At 39.4% G+C, this 22,162-nt stretch overlaps 1 protein-coding gene across 1 annotated transcript in view; it reads right to left on the minus strand.

Annotated features, from left to right (window-relative positions):
- Positions 1-295: 295 nt before the first annotated feature.
- Positions 296-22,162, minus strand: part of ccbe1 (collagen and calcium binding EGF domains 1) — a 43,874-nt gene continuing 22,007 nt past the window's right edge. Inside the window, exons 3-11 of the mRNA XM_064307834.1 lie at positions 14,152-14,204; positions 11,907-12,041; positions 11,184-11,321; positions 9,586-9,692; positions 8,975-9,083; positions 8,495-8,634; positions 6,694-6,729; positions 4,241-4,276; positions 296-934 (exon numbers count right to left, since the gene is read on the minus strand). Coding sequence (XP_064163904.1) covers positions 674-934; positions 4,241-4,276; positions 6,694-6,729; positions 8,495-8,634; positions 8,975-9,083; positions 9,586-9,692; positions 11,184-11,321; positions 11,907-12,041; positions 14,152-14,204 — 1,015 coding nt within the window. The 3' untranslated portion in view covers positions 296-673. The remainder of the gene's footprint in view (positions 935-4,240; positions 4,277-6,693; positions 6,730-8,494; positions 8,635-8,974; positions 9,084-9,585; positions 9,693-11,183; positions 11,322-11,906; positions 12,042-14,151; positions 14,205-22,162) is intronic.

Below are 22,162 nucleotides of genomic sequence, written 5' to 3' on the forward strand. Positions count from 1 at the left end.
ACTGCTCTTTCATGGGCCATTTTGCTGGACTCTGGCCTTTGTGAAAAACTGCACACTTACTCAGTAACTATGGCAATGAAAGACATTGGTTAGTGGGACAGTGTTCCAAAAAGCTTTATAAACAAAGCCTTTGAGATTAGGGGAACAGACTGGCAGCATTTGCCTGTCTGTTCATTCCATGTGTAATAAGACAGAAAACACAGACAGATTTGTAGTATAAACATCCCAACTGTGGTTACACAATGAGGCATGAGAAACCTTGGGTGTTAGCCATAAAAAAGAACAAAACTTATAATGCCAGCATCCATGTTTAATCAGTTCACAAGACACTTCAGAAATATGAAAAAATATAAATATATACCTATATCTATATTATAAAAATAAAGATTTCATGATAAGAAATACAATTGCACTTTCTGTGTATATGCAGTTCAATAAAATAAAATCAAATATTCTGACCTTTACACCTGCACATGTACTCGTGTTTCGAATGGTTTGCCTTCTGCGGATTCTAAGGCGTATTCAGTAGGCCAGACACTGCTTGTTGTTTTGCTTTGGTGCTGAACGGCGGTGCTGTAGGTTAAGAAATACATTTAGGCCAGCTTGCGTCCACACCTGAGCTAAACATCACGCCGCGCTCCGCCTTCTGTACTCCCCGCTGCTGAAAGGCCTCTCAGATCGTCCAGTCAGGATCGTTTAAGGTCCGTGTTGGTTTCCTCTTCCTGTTGCTCTTCGCTGCCCCCCGCTGTTTGTAGTCCTCGCCAGACCCCATGTCCACGGTGTCCTGATTCTCCCTCCAGTTATCCGGGGCCACGGGGAACTCCTCCCCCGAGGACTGGGTCCGCGGGCCGAACACTTTATTCTGCAGCTCGGCGATGTCGTTGCGAATGTCAGCCATCAGCAGCAGCAGGAAGTCAAACGATCCGGGTGGGCCCTGGATGACGGGATAGAATTTCAACAAATAACACTCATTACCCTCCACCCACAAACACCAATGTCTGAAACCTGGTCGAAATGTTCCAACAAAATCAAATGCATTCCCTCAGATTTTCAACATTCTCATCTTTCAGCTTGATCTGACTGCAGGACAGTGGGGGGCGTCTGGTCGCTTGCGACCCCGAGCGGTTACCAAGCAAGAACCGTCCCCGTTCCTACTCTTACATGTGCGCGTGAGCAGTTCAGCGTGGAAATCCAAAACATCCTGGAAAACTAATATGAAAAACCTGGCGGATAGCATTTACAGAGCATGGCTTCCTCAACACAGCTATGGATAATGTACAGATTATTGGTACAGATGAGCTTCAAAAGGCCTCGATGATAAATGAATAGACAGGCCAGTTCCAGATACTAAATCTTCACAGCAGGGATGTAACAATTCACAAAAGAATTCTAGCCTAGCTTGAGCCAAGACTTTCAGTCATAGTGATGTGAGATAGTTTAAGACCTGCTGTCCTGGACTCACAGTTTTTTGGTTTCATTATAGTACATAGCTTAGGTACTGAAAGATTAATTGCTTTATGAACACAGTGATTCACCTTTTGAGACACATCTGCTTGGATGTCTTCCATTTCATAGTGTTGATTGTTATTCAGGAATCAGATATATAGCAGATTGCAATTTCACTATTCCTACTATGTTCACAATTTGAACAGAAAATTAATTCTACAGTAGGCTTTTATAGCATGCACCTTTCGTTATACAGGCATGAATAATCATTGAAAAAAACATCATTATGATTTTTGGTAGAACATTTTTTCAGTTCTCATATTTCCCATAGCTCTGATTAATGGCCATAGACATAAGGATATGACGCATACAATAACAAACATTATTGCCCCTATCTCCTGTGAGAACACAGCCAACTATGTCTCTGGTGTGCACCGATAATTGTCAGTGAATGACCCCCCTGAAATTTGAAACTGGATTGGTCATCTCTGCACAGAAATGTTGTCCCTTTATTGGCTAAGCCACTGGGGCACCCATTGCCAGTTTTTCTATTTGATTCAATCATACTGTTTTCCTTTAATAGGAAATAATAGCAGATATGGAAGATAATAAGTTGAGTCCAGTGACCTATTTTGCATTACTCAATTTATGAATTGATCAGTCCAGTTATTCTAGCTCAAGTTCGCAATGTAATGTTTCCTAAATATCCTTCCTAATTTCTTCCTGTTATTATAATTATGCAATCTATGGCATTATTTAAATGATAGCATTTTAATGCATTGGATAACACTGAGCATGTATAACAGAGCACTACACAGTTACTAATGTAATAAAGTCAGCCTACTAATGATAGCCACTGTACTGTTGGACACAGGTCCAGCGTTCAATTACAGTCAGAAATATGTAACAGAAACTAACTATACAGTAAAATGTCTAGTGTTAATTTAACTCAACTAGATTTTATGTGAGTCAAATAGGGACCCTGTGTTTTTTTCCAGTTACACATTCTTTCAGACCCATTGCATTGAGTTGTCTTCTCACAGTGGAAGGTCTCTCAAAGATAAAATCTTTAAGTACTGTCGTTGGAATGGTGATAGTTTTGGTGGTCTGCCAGTTCTCACACGGTTATTAGGAGTCCAATTTTCTCTGTATCTTGCAATAAACTTTTAAACTCCAGTTTTGGAAACTCCAATTTTTCACTTATTTACCTTTGACTTCCACTTTCCATACGCAGTTAAATTATCATATATCTAAACTCATCAGAAATATCTCCTTTAGCCATTTTAGATGCACATGACAAAGAATCTGTGAGACAGCTATGGTGCATTTGGATAGGTGTTTGTTTGAATGTTAAAGTCATTTTTGAAGGCAAAAGGTTCTATAATATTAATTTACACTTATGGTAACAAATTTTCTTTTGAGGACATATCTAGAACTTGTTTGTTGATTGGAAGGGTGCAAGGATCAAAGTGATAGTTGGGTGCACAACGGAAAAAATGGACAAATACTGATAGATTTGATATTATATGTAGTGGTGGAGGCTTTTCTGTAATTTTCTGTTAATGCATTATTGTGTGACACTGAGAAAAAAACTCAACAAATTTGCACTAAATGGCTGTTTTTACTGAAATTAAATAAACAAAAGGGTGGTCTCTAACGTTTGCACAGTAATGTACATACTGCACAGTACCTTTCTCAAGATTCAATCACGTGCTCATTCCCCGCTGTTTTCTGTTGACTCTCTTAGAATACCATATACTATGGATATTCTGTCAGAACCAACCAGCTGCAAACATTAGCATTTGTGTGTTTTATTAGGTATTTGCTTTGACTTGCTCACTCTATGCTTGTTTCTCTCACTCTCCCTTGCTTGCCTTGGTATTTTTTTATTTTGGAAATCCCCCCACAATTGCAAAGAAATGAAAGCTTTGAAAATCAGGAAATGCTTGAAATTCTAGATGTTAGTTGGCAAAAGCAGTAAATCTTAAGTGAAAGGATTGGCAATGTGATTACTGGATGGTCTGAAGGCCTACATTTGACACTGATTCCTTCCTAACACAGTACCCCCTAGTGACTTCTTACCCTAGGAACAACTTCAATTACACAATTACAACTTGAGTGGCAAAGAACAAAACACAGAAGACAGGAAATTTGTCCCATCCCTGTAATCCAAGAAAGTTTCAATAGGTTCTTAAGTGTTTCACTAGGTGCTCTGTGGTACAGCCATGATCTTTAACTGCTTGAACCCTTACTAGGAACTTTCATACTCTGATGGAGAGGAAGCTTCAGAGAATGAAAAAATGGTTTAAGAAAAAGGGAGCATGGTGAAATCACAATACATTCTAAAGAAACCCAAACCTTAATAATTACACCCAGAGATTGCAGGCCATTTCACATTTGATTACACTAAGTTCTAAAAGTGGGCACTTTGTCATACTAGCATATACAGGCATCACAGCCTCCCTGCATCTACATTTGCCATATCATATGCAGTACATGCCATGCATTGCTGCATACGATGTAGCTTAATCAATCAGTTGTGACATGGAGCATCCAGATGTGGATTAAGACCTGTGATGGGACTCATGGACGTTCTCTTCCTTACATGACACAGACTATTCACTACTGAAGTGTACTAGGAAACAACAGTCACATGCGATACCCTTGAGGTAAAGGTAATGAAACTAGGCACATAAACACAGGTGCATATACTGTAAGTGCACACACTGCAAGGGAGGTAAAAATGACTCCCTGCTGCTTGAATATAAAATCCCTGAGAGAAACAGTTTCTTACCGGAGGTCCGGTGAGTCCAGGAGCCCCTCTCTCCCCCTACAAAGACAATTTTCATTTTCAATTAGTAAACATTTAGAAACTGAAAGACGACATTGCATATAACTTAATGATAATGGCAAGCATCTGCTTGACTGACAATAGCGTGCATTAGGGGCAAATAGTGTAGTGACAAGAAGCCCTGCAGTTAAACTTATCAGAAATGTTAAAATATTGTCAGCCCTCCATGTTGCCCCAACATATCTGCCCTTGCAACAACCATATGTGTGCCAGTGTAGGTCTTTCTGAATTCTCAGAACACAGCCCACAAACACACACACACACACACAAAGAAGAAGAAGGCCAGAAAACAATTTTTGTATTTCAAGTTTGCTGGAGTTGGAGTGCAACTTTGACTACTTCTTGACGTAGTGCTCACTCAACTATTGAGTGCTGGAAGCCTGTTTTGCGAATTAGTGGAAGCACTTGTATGTAGCCTTTTCATTCAACTGAAGTATAATTGATGGAATTGTGGCACATAAAACAATAAAACTGGTGCCATAGAAAATACTTTTTTCCCCACCCTGAACAGCCAAATGTCTAACAGCATTGACAGTCAAGTTATGTAACATTGGTAGGCTAACATGTAATCTATGGTCTATTTAGCTACTGATTAGGAGAACCAATTAGGCTAATTAAATGTGCCAGGCAAGTCGACAGCTAACAGCTGTTTTGCAGAAAAAAAGCTTTGCTTAACTCTTTGAACTACTAATCAGCATCCGTGAGAAGTAGGAGTAATCACACTCGTATTGAGGCTCCAGGGGTGACTTCGTCTTCTATAGTGGATGTTCTGATACACAAGCATTATGATACCCTTATCCCATAAAAAAAATTAAACTAAAATACTGGACAAAAATACTGAAAATACCACAACTGTCATGGCAATTGTGCTTGTTCATCACTTCTTGCTTAAATTATATCCCACAAGTGGCATTTGAAAAACAAGATGACTTGATTGCTGTGTTCAAAAAAGGACAATTTGTATCTTGAAGTCTCTTGCCCCGTATTGCTGGAAATATTCTCATTTCCAACCCCCCACCTACACTTTACATCCAAAGGCCAAAAACAAACCTTTTTTCTGTAACGGAATAAAATCAGTTGTGAAAGTTGTGATCAGTTTTGAAACCCAAACCATAGCATCCATGTATATCATTAGAAGCCATTTACTAACAGTTCCATAAAATTACTTTAATGTAATATATTTCAGCATACTACACCACTGTTTGTCAAAAATCAACTTAACATAGACAGTTTTGTTGTACAGCTAAAAATAAGATCTGTGACATTTGGCACTTGACTATTTATCAGAATAAAACCTTGCAATTATGAAAAAACCACAGACCCACATAAATACAGACTTCATTGTTGTGATAACTTAGTGGGAAATATAGATCAGGTATGTTGTTCCAGGTGTTTTGGATTTGTGACTGGCAGACAGAAAAATGAACATTAACAGTGTTTTTCACATAAACAATTACCAAAGACACACAGAGCCTCAAAAAGTCTGTCAAAGTGCATATTGTCCTTAAGCTGTTCCATATGCAAACCCATAATCTAACCAAACATGTTTTGTGGGTTTACTTTAAGAATTTCCCAATGAAATCCTATTTAACTGGACTTTCACAGTTTATTCAAATTTACTCAAATTCAAATTTACAATAAAAATATTATTTTTAATATACTTCATACAAGATTGGGTCTTCAGTTACAGGAAAGAAATTTTTAATGAAATGTAACAAAAGGAAATGATGGGTGATTGTTTTATTATATGACAAGGCGAATGAGGAAAAAAAATTCAAAATGTTAAAATATCTGTAAATATACCAGTAAAACAGTCTTTGTTTCTCTGAACAATGCATTATAGAGCTTGTACAGTGGTCACCAGAATTCATTTTTTTTGTTCGATCTGATAAAATAGTGAGGATGAACAATTATGACTGTTGGCTATTCTTGTTTGCTATTCACTGAACGGATCTTTCAGTGCGTATTGTGAGAATTCTTCAGTGACTGTATTAATTTATTTACAAGCACTGTTACTCAAAGAGAAGACTTGCCATTGACTTACAAATATTTTGGCATGTAGACCCAGTTATGTAAGATGTTTTTCATTGTTTTAAAACTCACTCTGAGAACCTCTGCCTTTTGTTTATGAACAGCAGAAATTCAAATGTGAATCTTTTGCAAACTGGCTCAAGTCAGTTGCGCATTCCTGTTGACTGACATCCTGGCACTCTATTGTGTTAAGTTCAAATTGAACTTGAGTGATGGGCTGTTTTATTGTTGACAGGTTAGTGCTGATTTTGCGCATCATTGAATATAAAAAACACACACACATATATATATATATTTACATTTCTGTGCAAACCCAGGCAAAATGGCATTGTTTAGATAATATAAAAGAAAAACCCCAAACATACCTTCATGCCATCTTTTCCTGGAGCACCAGGAGGACCCTGTATAAGACCACAAAAAAAGGAAATTCAGACAACTGAACAGTATAATACCTCATTCTACGGAATCGTGAAGGAATGCACAAGAATGATTTTGGGCAGGTTTCAATTACAATTATGTGACATAAGCGAGCTTTGGTCATAAAACTGAGTGTAATACAGACATCTCCATCAGAAGCAGCCAGGGACAAAGCTTTGAGACCCATCTCAGTTACAGGCTGATTCATGGTGGGCGCTAAAAGGTACATACCACACCTTGCATGTCAGACGTAACCATGGGATACTCAGAAACATATGTGACCCGGTTTGGTCGCAGGACATCAGCTACATCTCCACAAACATTTGTGTCTCAGCTATGATATCATATCTCTTCAAGTACTTCCACCAAAACACTACAGGCCCAGGAAGCAGTATGACAGATTTACACAAACAATCACATGAATGCGATAAAAATGTCGTATCTAGCAATTTTTCTCAGGATCTGATTTTTCCATATAATGAAACAAACCTGAGCTGGAATGTGAAACAATGTGTCCCTACTCCCTGCTGACAAGATAACATCTCAACACAGAGCATTTCTCAACAATGTCCTGAGTATGCAAATGCTTTCCCTCAAACTGTCAAACGTTCTATTATCTAACTCAAATAAATTCCAATCAAATAAAGAAAGTGGGAGGTTAACAAAAACAGACGAGTTTACTGCTAGTCCTAGAGACACCATGAGGCAGGAGCCAAAGAAAACAATAAATACAAAGTGTAATGACTTCAGTATTGCTCCCTGTTATTACCATTAACATTTGTCAGACCCAAGGAGGTTTTATGCTCTGTTTCAGCATAAAGAGAGATCTGTCGGCACACATTACATATCACATGCTCCTTTGAAGTCACTGTGCAATGTAAGAGGCAACACTGAGGCCACTTGGCTCATACCCAAATAGACTTCAGGAGGTAAATCAAACTCATTACATTGAGTCCAAACCAGGAAGGAGAGCAAGGACCACAAGAAATCCTCTGCGCACTCCTAGTTTCCTAGTGGCTGTACCGAAATCCCATGAGAAAGAAGCGAGCTGAGGATCCACAGCTGGGAGCAGAAACAACATGGAGATTGCCTAGCACACGTCACAATAGCCAGTGGAAAACAGGAACAGAATTTTTTCCTGACCTGATGAAGCAATGCCAAACTTTGCAGTGAAAATATTGCATCTGCAAGTGTCCAACTTTAAACATTTGAAATTATAAATTAACACTAAAATTAACAATGGCTATGTTTAATTTTTAATGTTCAATGTTTCATATTTACAACATATTGTTCTGGCCAATGACTTTGTTTCTCATTACATGTTTATGTTAATATACTGAAATAAGAATTTACATATTTTAATCAATGCACAAGTTGTCCCTTACTGTACAGACAAAGTTATTTTCAGAAAGAAAAATATTCACAAAAAACAGAGGAAGAAGAAAAAACCCAGTGAAATGTGGGGGGTCACAGGAGTAAATATTTCTTGCAATAATAAAACACTCAGGAAGACTGATCTTGTACATTCTTTTCAAGATAAATAATCGTATAATGCAGCTTAAAAAAAGAAAATTATTTTTGTTTTGCAGCACAATAAATATTTCATGAGTCTTTCAGTGTGGGTCTCTAAGACCTGGACTGTGAGCTGCTTGTTTAGGGAGGTCTTGTAAAGTTCACACCTCTGTAATTCTCCCTTGATGATTCTGAGACGGATGATGTGTTGTGTGCTATAAACCTGGTAATACTGACCACTGGGCCACGTCGGCCTTGTTTGATGTGGGACAAATCAGGCGAGGGCCCCATGGGCCCCATCAGTCCCCGGGGGCCTGGAAGTCCAGGGGGTCCCATCAGTCCTGCATGTCCAGGGGAGCCTTTTGGTCCTGGCATTCCTGAGGTAGAGCACCAATTAACAAGAACAATGTCATTAAATAACTAGGCTATAGTAGGCCTTCTTCTGCTTAAAGAAACAGCGATGGGTTTACCTAGATTCAGGCTAAATCCACTGGTTTTTTCTTAATTTCTCAGCAGCAAATGTAAAGCAAAAGTTTGGTTATTTTTTAGGCGAAAGTTAGTTCAGTTTTCCCTACAGTAAATTAAAAGATATAATTAACCATGATAACCCCCCTCCCCCCCTAGAAAGACCTAGATTTGACCTTCCAACTTTAAATGCAGAGCACCTGCAGGGAATCTACGCCTTTCACAATGTACTTTGATATGACCACACCTCACCTGGTGGGCCAGGTTGTCCAGGGGGCCCAGGCAGATATGAGTGTGATGTCAACATTTTATCGCTGGTCATCTGCTTATTTATTTCAGCACTGATTGGCAACAAGGCAATCTGGAAGAGAGACAACATAGTAATGTTACATATTGTTGTGTCCATGCTTGGTTCTGCTATCAGTTAGAGCTGTAATAATAGCTGGGGTTTTTTAAAAAAGTAAAACGTTTCTTTGGTTTGTCAATATATTTTCAGACAGTGAGGTTTCTTTTGAACCCAACATGAAATGCCCATCCGTCAAACTAGTAACTCAATACAAAAGTTGTAATAGTTGTAAACCTCTGAAATGTAAAACAGGAAATTCCTTCAAGTACATCAGGTACATCAACACAGACCCTTCTTCATTTTACGAGGGGCAGCCCCTCAACATCAAAGAGACAAGGGGACTTGCCTTGAACCCCGGGTATATATTACCTGCTAACCTTTGCTAACCTGGTTAAACAATAGAACTTCATACACCAGTCACTCAATTCTAGATGAATTTAGTCTGTAAGATGGTTCATATATTTGCAAGACTGTATGATTTGTATTTTTTCGAGGAAATACTATGTCCGTTCAGCACCTTTTGTTTGAGTTGAAGCACAGTAGTCTTAATCTGATGAAAGTCCTCACAGGTAGCAGAGCACGTTCCCGTCTTCATTACATTGTCTGACTTCTGGAAGTGGTTCTCTGAGGGAGAAGGAAAAAAAGAAACAATTCTTTTCACCATTTGTGTTTTTTGGTTTGTACAGCAATGTTTTTGTTTTTTTTCTCAATTTCTTTCCCATAAATGGGCACAAAGACAGAGATTACCAGTGCATCAAGTGTATGACTAAGCAGGGGTATTTCATAATATTTTCAAGTTAAAAATCATGCATAGTATGCTTTTCAATCTTAACTTTTGGTATTTACACAGTTGCCCAGCCACAGGCCAGCACTGGCATAGTCCAAATTTGATCTGAGCCACATGGTGCAACATTCTGCTATATAAAACTTTATTACCCATGGCAGCCAGCTACTGTCCCTACTCCCTTTTTGTTTCTTATATGTTGATTAACTTTCAGACAGAAAAGGCTTTTTGAATCCTTCCCTTTACAAAACAGTGATGAATAGCGTAGCTATCTAGTTTACTCCGGTGGGAAATTCCTGGTGTCATGTTCTGGAATTTGATTACTGATTTGTTTATATATTGCAAACAAGAGAGAAAGCGCATGTAGTCTAAATTCCTGAGAGAAAACATACTGTCTGTGCTTTTGTGAAGTGATTGCTTCTACAAAGCGTTGTTCAGTCAATAATCCTGAATAATTTTAATAGGTCATGGGATATTCCGCAAGACTACAGGGAGCTTGTCTTCCAAGTGTTATGATAGGACAGCTGTGATAAAGAGCTTATATCCCAGCAATATCCTAGCACATCTGCAGTGGTCTGGGGTTTGGTCACAGCTGGAGGCATGGACAAGGTCCACGTACAGGTGAGAGGTTAGAGCATGTCTGACCACGATCACACACAATGGATCTAAAAGGCCTTTAAGTGTTTCCACATCGTGCTTTCCCATTCTTCACTGCCCCAGTCATATGAAAACATTTGGTATCTGAGCAGAAAACAATAAAGGGGGAAGCTCAGGGACATATACAGAGGAGAGGGGGGCTCTGAGGTTGCAAACCATCTGTGAAATCGGATTTCTCCAGGATTCGGCGTGTCTGATGTCATAAATACTTCCCAGCTTGCTTCGGGGAGTGGTTTGAGCATTTATGCTCTAACCTGCAGGGTTGTGAATGCATTTCATGGCTTTTCCTCTTAAACGGTTCAGTAAGACAGTCTGAGCAATGGAAGACAATCTCAGGGGAGGAAGCAGAAATGATCAAGCTCAGATTGCTCTATTTAAAACCAAATCTGGGGCCGCTGTTTCCCTGCGGTCCAACATCTGAAGTTTGCATTCACCCTACCCGCTAAAGTGGAATAATAAGCAGTCAGGTACCCACAGGTTAAGCAATAACCATATGGGGAGTCATATCATAACTATGAGGTTAGAATTGAAAACAAAGTCAGTGGTTGGTGCTGAAATAAAGCAAATGTTTCTTAATGAAGATGATAATAATAATAATAATAATAATATGTTTTATTCATACAATGCTTTGTTTCATTGAGCAGAATGTATCCTGAAGCCTGGGATAAGCTTACCTCTTTCCCCTTTCGTGCAGGTTTTCCCATCTTCCTCCAGGAAGAATCCTTTCTCACATTCACACCTGTAGCTCCCGGGAAGGTTAATGCAGATTTGGGAGCACGTGCTCTCATTTTTGCTGCCGCATTCATCAATGTCTGCAGAGCACAGCATGGGAAATGGAACACAAAGGCATGCAAATCCAGTTATTGTGTGCTGCGTCTTTCATGTCAAGACAGCGATTTAAAAACAGAACACAGTTTCTCTCCCACAACAGGCTACTGCCAGAGCCTCAAATCCTTTGGACTTAAACAAAAAAAAAAAAAAGTTATTTGTAAAGGCAAGGAATAAAACTGGTCTGAGAACAGGCTGGAAAGGATTTTAAATCTATGACAACGCGGGCTGTTTATTCTCCATTAGATAGTGCATCACATTGTCTTAAACGCCTACAGAGGGTTCGCAAAGAATGCCGGAGCTAAAGTGGTTTCAACTTGGATGAAAGCTATGCAAACAACTGGCTAACAGTGAACATGCATTAAATTAACACAATACCACCCCCAGCCCTACTTCAGCCATTTAAGTAAACAGCTAATCTGATCTGAAAACAATCGGCGAAGCAGAGACCACACACCACTTTAATGGGCGCCCTTAATTTTGGCTCCGGTTGCACAAGGTTCATTCATGGTGCACACTAAATTCTGGTGCCCAAAAGAGCACGAGCGTGGACGAGCGGTGAGTCTCACCGAGGCAGTATGGCTTCTCCCGGTTTCTGTGGCGCTCCCTGTCGTAGCGGTACCCGGAGTAGCACGTGCACACCACGCGCCCAAAGTGGTCCGTGCACTGCTGTTCACAAGGAGCCCCCGCACACACGTCATAATCTTCACCAGCGCAGGAAGGAGAGCAAACCAGTGCATTAGTTGAAAACATATGAAAACGATTTACTTTTCTTTTTGACAAGCATATTTTTGGTTAAACTGTAATAAAATAAAGGACACAAAATGAAAAAAAAAACAATTAATATTTTATGAAGGAGCCATTTTACTCAGAGTCAATGAGGAAAATCAGCCTGGTGAAAATGTAGGGGCTCTAGTCCCTAATTAAGATCCATGAAGCATTCATGGCATGATACATGCCATGAAGCAGCACGATGAACAAGCTCTTACAAAAACCATAAGTCTACCATCACACCATTGCCTATAATCACAGCCCTAGACTCGTGTACGGCACCCAAGTGGTGCATGGCTTTTCTTTCACCCACACAAGCATTTCCCAGGTAGGAACTAAATCCCATATGAATGCAGGCTCAATGGCTGGAGTCACTGTTTTATTTTCTTGACAGTTTCAACTCACGATCTGATAGAATTATGGTGAAAACAGAAGAAATACCACTCTCCCAGCTGCTACTATTCTTGTTGAAAAATGAAGAACAGTTCATAAAAACAGGACAGTGTTTTCTGTAATCAGAACTGGCTAAAGCATTATTAAAAATAAGTAAAATTAAATCAAATTAATCAAATGATAGTGCTGAGACTGACCGTTTATTTTGCCTTTTGCAAGTGATCTACGTGCTCTACTATCTTGTTTCTTCCAGATTAATAATGTTGCCCAGCACCTCAGAAAGATTTGGCTGTGAATTCTCTGAGAAAATAAGGCCTGAATTCTGTCAATATTTATCCTTTACATTGGCTTCCATATCAATGTAATTAGTATATTACTTTTTCAATGTTAGCACAATTAATCTGTGAGGAAATAAAATTGCACTGTTAAATTTTCAATAGAACGTAAGTGAGCTATTAATGTTGACATACCCGCTTTCAGCAATAATATTTTATGGCTCATGTTTTGTTTTTCTCGCCTGTGTATTTACAAATTATCTATCATTTATTTGAAGCATCATTACCAAATTGTCAGAGTGAATCCAGGTTATTATAAAAGCTTAAGTGGTTCAAAGCTGAATACTTTTATCCATCCATCCATTATCTATACCCGCTTATCCTGGGCAGGGTCATGGCGGGCGCTGGAGCCTATCCCAGTGTGCATTGGGCGAGAGGCAGGAATACACCCCGGACAGACCGCCAATCTATCACAGGGCACTTTCAGTACACCATTCACTCACACACACCTATGGGCAATTTTGAGTCTCCAATTAGCCTACCTGCATGTCTTTGGACTGTGGGAGGAAACCCACACGGACACAGGGAGAACATGCAAACTCCACACAGAAAGGCCCAAGCCTTGCAAGCTTGCAAGATGTTGTGAACAACCAGAAGAGGAATGTATCATTATTACTGAAAGATGAAGGACTTGCTTCTCTCCATAAACCCCTGCTAAATCTGGCCTGAAAATATCTGATAATGGATTAGTTAATTCATTTTCTGCTCCCAGTGACTGACTTGAGGCAGTTGGGTTTGATCAAATAATGTATTCTGATATCGTATCATTTCATTCTCATATTCATATTTTGTATGTTTATTTGGTCACTAACGTATCTACCCAGTTACTGGCTTCCACAGATATAGAGTTACAAATGATCTACTTATGGGCATTCCTGTGCAATCCAGTTCTAATAAACACGCACAATTTCTAGTTCATAATTTAAGCTCAAAACCAATGTCAATCATCTGCACATAAATGTTTTCAATTGAAACCAATTATACCCTGCTCCTGGGAATAAAAATACATTTAACCCCATGGCTTTAATTGGTTTTGGCAAAAGACAGTGAAAGGGAACACAAAGTCAGGAATTGTATACTTCCTGAGTTTGTCAAGAACTGCTCACCACCAAAAGAAGGTGCAAGCAAGCTTGGAAATGTATTTTACTGTATTACCTTTCAAGGTTTGCGTTGGTTTAAAGCCAAAGTCAACAGAACATGTTTTTAAAGACAGCAACTAAAATTCACACTGCTCAGTTTTACAGTCTATAGTTCCCTTTAACCAGATTCACCTGGGTATAGGAAAAAAAATAAAGACTCCCATAAATTCACATACCTTCTGGAATACACTGTCCCAGAACAAATTTAAAGCCTTCACAGCATTTCTTCCTGCAAAGAAAGCAAAAATTAGATATACAGAACATTATAAACAAGCATGCATTCCTGCTTAGTCACATGGCTAGAAATAAGAGGCACATTAAATTGAGTCAATGGGATATCACAATCAGTTTTTGACTACAGTCCAAAGCCAGATGAATACTTTATTTTGAAAAATAATCAAAACCAGTCTTTATTAGATGTTGTATTAAAATTTAAACTTGCACACTTGGTATAGTGCTCCAAAAAATACAGACACAGTTTTGTATATGTTCTTGCTGGCACAGTCCCATCCTGCATTGACATTCTCAGACACCTGAGGAAGAGTTGCTGTTCTGTTTCTCCTTACTGTACATATTGCACTAATTCACAAGCATCACGGCCATTGAATGTGTTCTTTCCACCACCATTTCCGACCCTATTTTCTGATGTCTTTCCCACAGATCTAAATGCAGATATCACTTTAGTCACTGTTCCTAGTGAAACACTAGCCAGTTGACCAGTCTGTGACTTAAGCTCCTGCCATCTGTGCCCCAATAATGAACTCTGTTTCAAAGTCACTGAGATCTTTTCCTCTTGCCATCTTGATCAAAAATCAAGGTCAACTGGGCCTGCTCAGCATTTTTATACATGCCGAAGAGCTTGATAGGATGTTAATTTCTTAATTGTATCATGCAGTATACCTGTATGGAAGCACCTGCATTTGTTATGTTTGTCCACTCATTTATTCAGGGTTTTCCTATAATTTGTTACCTGTCTGTATAGAAAACTAGCAGCTCACATTAGTAGAGCCTATTCAATACTGTGCCATGATTGACCAAGATTTATATTACAATTGATCCTCCTGTCTCAACATTAATGTTTGTATCCAACTTTTGTTGTGGGGCTGCATAGGGATGTATGGCAGCTTTACATACCGACAACCCCTACCCATACCTGGCCTAACCCATTCAGACCACTAGGCAAAGTGTATGGAATAAATGTGAATATATACATCAATTAAAAATCTATACAGTTGTGAATGACAAACATATAAAATGAACTTAAAGCAAATATTTGCCTGTATATCCTGACATCAGCATATACAGGCAGGATACATCCCTATACTTACGCTGCTTCCTCATGTGAGGCCAAGGGGGGCGAGTGAAAAAGCCGGGTCTCCCCTTTTCACACCTTTCCTTTGAAAAATGATCCATTAGACAGGCTTTCCTAATGTCAGCACATTGTGCTGAAATTTCAAACCCTTTCTTTAAAGGCTTCATTACATTTCCCTTCTGTACGTGTCATAATTTCCACACGGGCATCAAGTATAGAATGCTAAGAAATAGGGTAGAGTGCAGCAGTGTCCTTTTGGGTTTGCTAAAAGTTGACTGCTTTCTTGATGGGGGACTGACTCCTTACTGGAAAATTAGCTCTGTCTACATGACAGTGGGAGGTCACCTCATTCAAAGGTCACTCCTCCCTTGTTCTGTTCCCTCGTATGTAAACAGCCATACGATTGCAATGCAAGGCATTCCCCACCGGGACCCTCGTCATGCACCATCCATTTTGGAGCACGGCGCTACAGACTGGATTAAATCCCAACAATCATTAACTTGGGCTGTGGAGCACAGCTCATTAAACATCAAGGATGGACTGTGCAAAAAAGCGCATCTGTGTCAATGGGACTTGCCATGTGGCACGCTTCATATTCTTTAAACACAAGATTTTTAGAAGACTTTCTGGCTATGACCTGCTATTCTGGGCTTGTCTCACCAATGCATTATGCACCCTTGTAGCTTTGCACTGCATTTTATTTATGGCAGTCAGGGTATGTGTTTGGGCAGATTGTAATACATTGGATGAAAGGCATACAGACACTCCCCACAGAACCTTTCCTGGGTTCACCAATACATCACATTTTTAAGGAGTCCCAGAAAGTCAAGACCAGACAACATCCTAGCCCTGCACTTTTTCTGGGAGGGACTGATAGCGAGGTCACAGAAGTGGGGGTCTGCTACAAAGAGTATTTAACTAGAGTTAAACATTTCTTGTGCAAATACAGGACAATATCACCAGAGTGCTTTCTCAATAAACCCCTGACCTTCCCAGGGACACTCAATCCTACCACATTTAATTTGTCCTGAAGTTTTAACAATGCATTTCAGTAAAATTCAAGGTGTTTTGCCACTAATAAAACACATTTAATTGATTTCAGGAAGGTTCATGGAATTCTACTCTGTGTATGTATCCTGCAATTCTGTTCCTTTTTCACTGTATTTTCTTGGAAGTTATTTTATACTGGGCACATAAAAAAGGTGTTTACAGAACAGATCAACAGAGCACATGGACAGTATAGACACAAAGGCTAAACACTTTAAAGAGACACACCAAAGAAATCTGTCTTTTCTAAAAGCAGGACACAGACCATATTCCTGCCTAGAAAAGTTATATTACATCATATTACAGGTGGGAAAATATCCAGGGCTTAATGACCTAAATCTGACACCTTTTTTGTAAAAAGAGTTTATAAATCTCATGATGTATTTTTATTGTGGTAGCTTTCTGTATGGTATCTTTGTGATCTATGGTATTTATATTCACACAATATGCATGCGGTATTGTAGTGTGTCCTTGCATGTGGGCATGTGTGTATGCGTGCATCTGTGTATGCATGCATGTGTGTGTGTGTGTGTCCGTGCATGCATGCAAGTTTTGGGGAGGACAGATATCCTGTTTCATCAACAAACTTCCACGTCTGAGAGCAAATACAAAAGGATCATGTCAGTGGACACATTTTCATATTTAACAACGTGTCCAAAATGCCATATTTAAGAAGATGTGAACACAGAAAATAAACTCAGCTAATTAAAAATATTTTTTGAAAGTGACTTTTAAAGTCATTAGAATAAATCCTGCAACAATTACAAATGGAAAATTGCCAGCGGAACCCTACAGGCAAATGTGGCACTTAAGCATAAGTGCATCCACAGTCACAATTTGGCAGATATCTAGAAATTCCTTCACTCTATTGAAAGGGATTATAGCTCTTATTTTTGCTGCTTATAAAACATTCTTAAGAAATGGCTATTTTGTACTCTGTTTTGTCATAGAATGAGGCATACAACTGACTACCCAATTCACACTATGATCATTTCTGATGCTTCATGGTTTTTCTCACACATATGTCCAAACCAATTATTTAAATATACCTGCTACTCTTCATATAGACAATTAGGGGATACTGACCATCGCCATCAGGAAATGAACAGATACTTCTAATTTTCTCAACAAAGCTGGTAATCACCAAAATCTACCATGCACAGATGTTGTAATCTCCAAAAATATCAATGATATCAATGAACCTAAAACCACTCAAATTACAGGGTCAACACAAATACAGAACGGATCAGACATGGCAAAGCAATGTAACACATACAGTGATGAGGCTCATTTAAAACTGTAAACAGAGACAGCTGGAGCTATTGTGAATTAGGGAAGATAGTTTGGTAATCAGCCAGGAAGTTTATGCAAGGGACAATGTTTGTTAGACTAGCATCACAAGAAAAAATTGAGACCAGTCTAATGCTGTAGTCCAGTCTGAAATAGTTTTATTCAACCAGCCCCTTATGTTTTGTCATCAGATTAACGTGTAAAGAAACTGCATCAAAACTCACAGAGACTGCATTTGGACGAATCTGTTTTGAAATCATGGACAGTTTACGGACCTTTCGTCACAAACGCACAAACAACTTGAAGAAGATATGTACTGTATTTTTTGACTAAACATGATTCAGATTTACCATAAAAACAGGAGAACTGCTGTTTGGATGCACTCTTGGTGTTTCCAAATAATCCGGTACAGACTCTCTGAAGGCATTGCTGAAGTAGCCGTAGACTGACCCACAGCTTAAATCACAGAATAACAATACCATGGATACAGATTCGGATACCAAATAAGGGGCCCATATAAATAATCATCCAGTAAAACGACTGCAAGAAAACAAATAAATCACAACAGACACCGGAATTTGAGGAGAGTATCAAATGGTTCCCTTGGAAATATCTTTCTGGCCTTATGTGCATTTTTTCATTCGTTTCATTTCATTCACCTGGTAAACTACTTAAACAGAAACTGGTGCCCCCTTGATACTATTAACTCAGTTAGAGCCTCATACCCATATTTTCTCACTAGTTTTTTGCATTTTTTCTTTGTTGCAAAACTCCGGACAACATTTAATTCCTTACTCATTATCCATAGTGCACAGACTTTTTTTTCTGTAGGCCCAAGCCATGACCAAGATGGCCATCAAAGTTGTTTCTCACACAAGCAACTTTCCAGAACAATTGTGTTTGCCTCTCCTTTTTGGCAAGCATGGACATGTGCACAATGACAAGTGCTTGCCAAGGCAGCTCACACCTGACTGTGCCCAGTCATGCCCAGTATGGTTTTGAAGCATGCTTCTTGTAGGCATTTTCACAGGATTGGTTGTGTGCATCATTGACTTGTGTCAACGTACTTGCAAAGTCTATGTATCCCGAGTAAGTCCTAAGTATCAAACCCTTCTGTGTAGATATACGTGCAGATCAATATAAGTTTAGCCATAAAGAAATCTTTTAGTGGTGCCATCAGTATTCAGTGGGGACATGGTTGGGAAATGTAACAGCTTGCAAGAATCCATAAATAAAAGATGGATTCTTGCAAGTCATTAAGGTGTGTTGTTATCTGCCTGGCTGGCATCTACCTATTTGCTCATTCTCTACTAGGGGACTTGACAGCCTCCTGGTCAGTCTTGAAAGAGTTCTGTAGACTCCCGATCCCATCTCATCTGAGTAGATTCTGCTCGGGCCTCCTTAATGATATGTTTCATTTCCAGCATTTTTATTTCCGACATGTCTGTACTGTGAACTAGACAGTTGACGTGTATGTATTTTCTGTTCATTTAACTGTCATTTTGAGATATTATATGTCTTTTCTAATGTTCAAATCAAGCCCAAATGTGCTGTTAAGGCCTGAAGTCTAAGCTCTTTCTGAGCTTTTTCACTTTGCCTATCAAGCTTTCAAGCAGTAAAGCTGCTGTCAAAATGCTGCCCTAGGCATTCGTAATTAAGTTTTTTTTCCCTAATCTGAAACCACTTTTCTTTTCTCAAGTCATCTCACGTTACTTTTCACTTCACGTTTTCTTCGCAAGACCTTCCAGTTAAAACTTTTTAGGCCTGCAGGTCCGCGTGTTACAGAACAGAGGTCGGAAAACATGCGTCTTTCTCTCTTTTTCTCCAGCCTTCCTGCGAGAGATCTTCTCCGGCTCCAGATCTACGTGCACGTGGGTCTGCTCCCCGCTGTTTCCATCCACTGCACTTCAGTCACTGCGCTCGCTCTCTTTCATGTTCCCCTCCGTGTTCCGGAGGGCCTCTGTCCAGCTGCTCCTTCACCGATGTCCTTTTCATCCACCTCCTGTGGGGCCGTGAAGCCATGCTTCGCTTCTTCCCCCCTCTTTCAGCGCTAGCGGTAAACAGACAGCTCTGCTCGGACCAGGGGGATCTCCAGTCCTACATACATAATCAGCTCAGTCTCAAATGTTGCCAGTGTTTGCATATCTCTCTTGTCCTCCCAGTGCTGTCCTCAGAGGCTGAAAAAAGTTGATGTCCTGTATTAAATCTGACGAAAGAAGACCCTCTGTCCATCGCAAGGGCTTTAGAGAAAACATGAGTCATAGATACCCAACAGGGCTTTCAGGGCCACAGGGCTGACATTTATTAAATCTCACTGCTTTGTCCATTGTAAACACCTATGTAAACATACTGAATAAATTGGACATGTTGGCTGTTAAAAGCCTGAAAAATATCCAACTGTTTTTCACCAAGGTATCCAATTTGCATGCAAATCTTTCAGCTCCCTCATATTGATTACCATAAATACCCTTACGCACTTTTCCCCTGCAAAGATATTGAGGTGAAACAATGGTTTTCAGACACAACGGGTAACTCTGCAGCTGTCTACCAGAGATCTCAGCTGAAACCTAAACCAGCATATAATATGGTTACATATACGGCCAATGTTGTGCTTGATTTAAAAATGATTGCTGCATCTACAATCTCAACCAGCCATGGTTGTAAAGATCATCTGCCAAATGGCTATTTGTAATTCTTCAATTACATACTGTTGCTCTTTTTATGTGCAGAACACATATATAAAATTCGCTTTAGTAACTGAAACTCTTTAGTTGATACATGTGTTGAATGTATTTGTTGTCCTGCCCTGGCTTACATGTCAAAAGTATAAGCTTAAGGAAACAAGGATTAATATTACAACAACAATCACATAACATACATGTATAAAACCTATGTTGCTCCCACACACACACACACACACACACACACACACACAAATCATAAGATAAACATGTAGTATGTATGCTATGACTATTCTTTTTTTTCCACTAGGAGAGCTGGGTTTTGCCTGCTAAGCAACTAGGTGTGTGTGGCTAATTTTTACAAGCTGGCACCTGTCGCTCCAGCTGCAAAATGAATGTTGAAAAAAAAGGTTTGGAGAATGTGAAAATAATCTTTAAAATGGCTAAATATAAAATGAATATTTGTCAGATTTCACCTGTGAGTAAAAGTCATAACTAAGAAAAAAAAAATGCTTCAAATGTTACCTTACACAATGCAATAGATGCACCAGCACATTCATTACTGAACAGCTCTATAAAGGGTCTGGATGAGGCAAGCACTCCATAACGCGTGACGCTGAAATGGGTCAGTCCTCTGAGAGGAGAACAATGGCGGCTGTGATGTGGTGTGCCTAAGACTTAAAACCACATGTTGGAGAAGACCCAGGGGACATGACACAAGCTGAATGAGATTAGCCAAGGTCATTGCACTCAAGCGGCGCAATAATCATTTTGTTAACCGGCTACATTTTTTACGGGTGGGTAGTGATTATGGCTAGGAGAGCTGGCGGTGGGGGTGTCAATGACAATATTGTTGAAACACCTACTGATTCCGAATGACCTTCACTTTAAAAAGCACAGTTACAAAGTTATAGCCACATTGCTAGTGACACTCATGTGACTACTCAAGCCCATTTCTAGAAGTGTACTAGAAGTGATTTTTTTTGTCTGCAAAGTGAAGCCATGTCTTGTTGTTCACTGAGTCAAATTGAAAACATCCCTAGTCTCATCATTTTATATATTTTATCATATTACATGCTTGGGGAAATGACGTCATTATGTTTTAAAGGTTTAAAATGAATTCTGATACTGCATAGAAGTAGAAACCAGATTTTATTAGATGTATAATTATACCCTTCAAGTCTTTGACAGGCATGGGGGTAAATGAATGAAATTCAATCGATTTTAATCAATTTTAAATCCAATTTAGCTTTTCTCATTAAACACCTATGTATTGATTCATATTTATATTCAGGAGAATAAATTAGTTTCTCCAATTACAGAATGGTGAAAGAGGTGATCTTTAAACCAATGACACATTTCTGAAATGCAGTACACTCTAATCCAATTCACGTTCGTTACTAAAACACTTAGGTCAACCTTGTGGATTTTCTCAGCAGTTTTGATTACACACACGCTCAGGGATGTTCTTTGGTAGCAAAACTGCTCTTTCCCCTCAGAGTGCCGAGAAAGAAATAACAGGATGTTTAGTGAATAATGCACCACCTGTGCTTTTTGGTTTGTTTAATTTTCTCAAGCAATCCCTATCCGGTTACTCAGTTGCTGAGAAATTCAGGAGTAGATTAGAATGACCTCACTTACCCCCAGTTATGGCTAAAGCCACTCTAATTACCTCACAGACATTAATGTGACTACCCTGGGATTGCACACTGTGCAGTGGACAGGACAGCATAACCGAATGTTCCTGTTTAGTCCTTGAGTAAACGGCCACTGAACGCTGTGTCACCCACTTTTCCCCTCTTAGGCCACTGACAGGGTGACCGTGTGTTCTTTTTCCTCTCTCTCCATGTTATCCTT

Source organism: Anguilla rostrata, chromosome 14, assembly GCF_018555375.3.
Source record: "Anguilla rostrata isolate EN2019 chromosome 14, ASM1855537v3, whole genome shotgun sequence".
Classification (NCBI taxonomy): domain Eukaryota; kingdom Metazoa; phylum Chordata; class Actinopteri; order Anguilliformes; family Anguillidae; genus Anguilla; species Anguilla rostrata.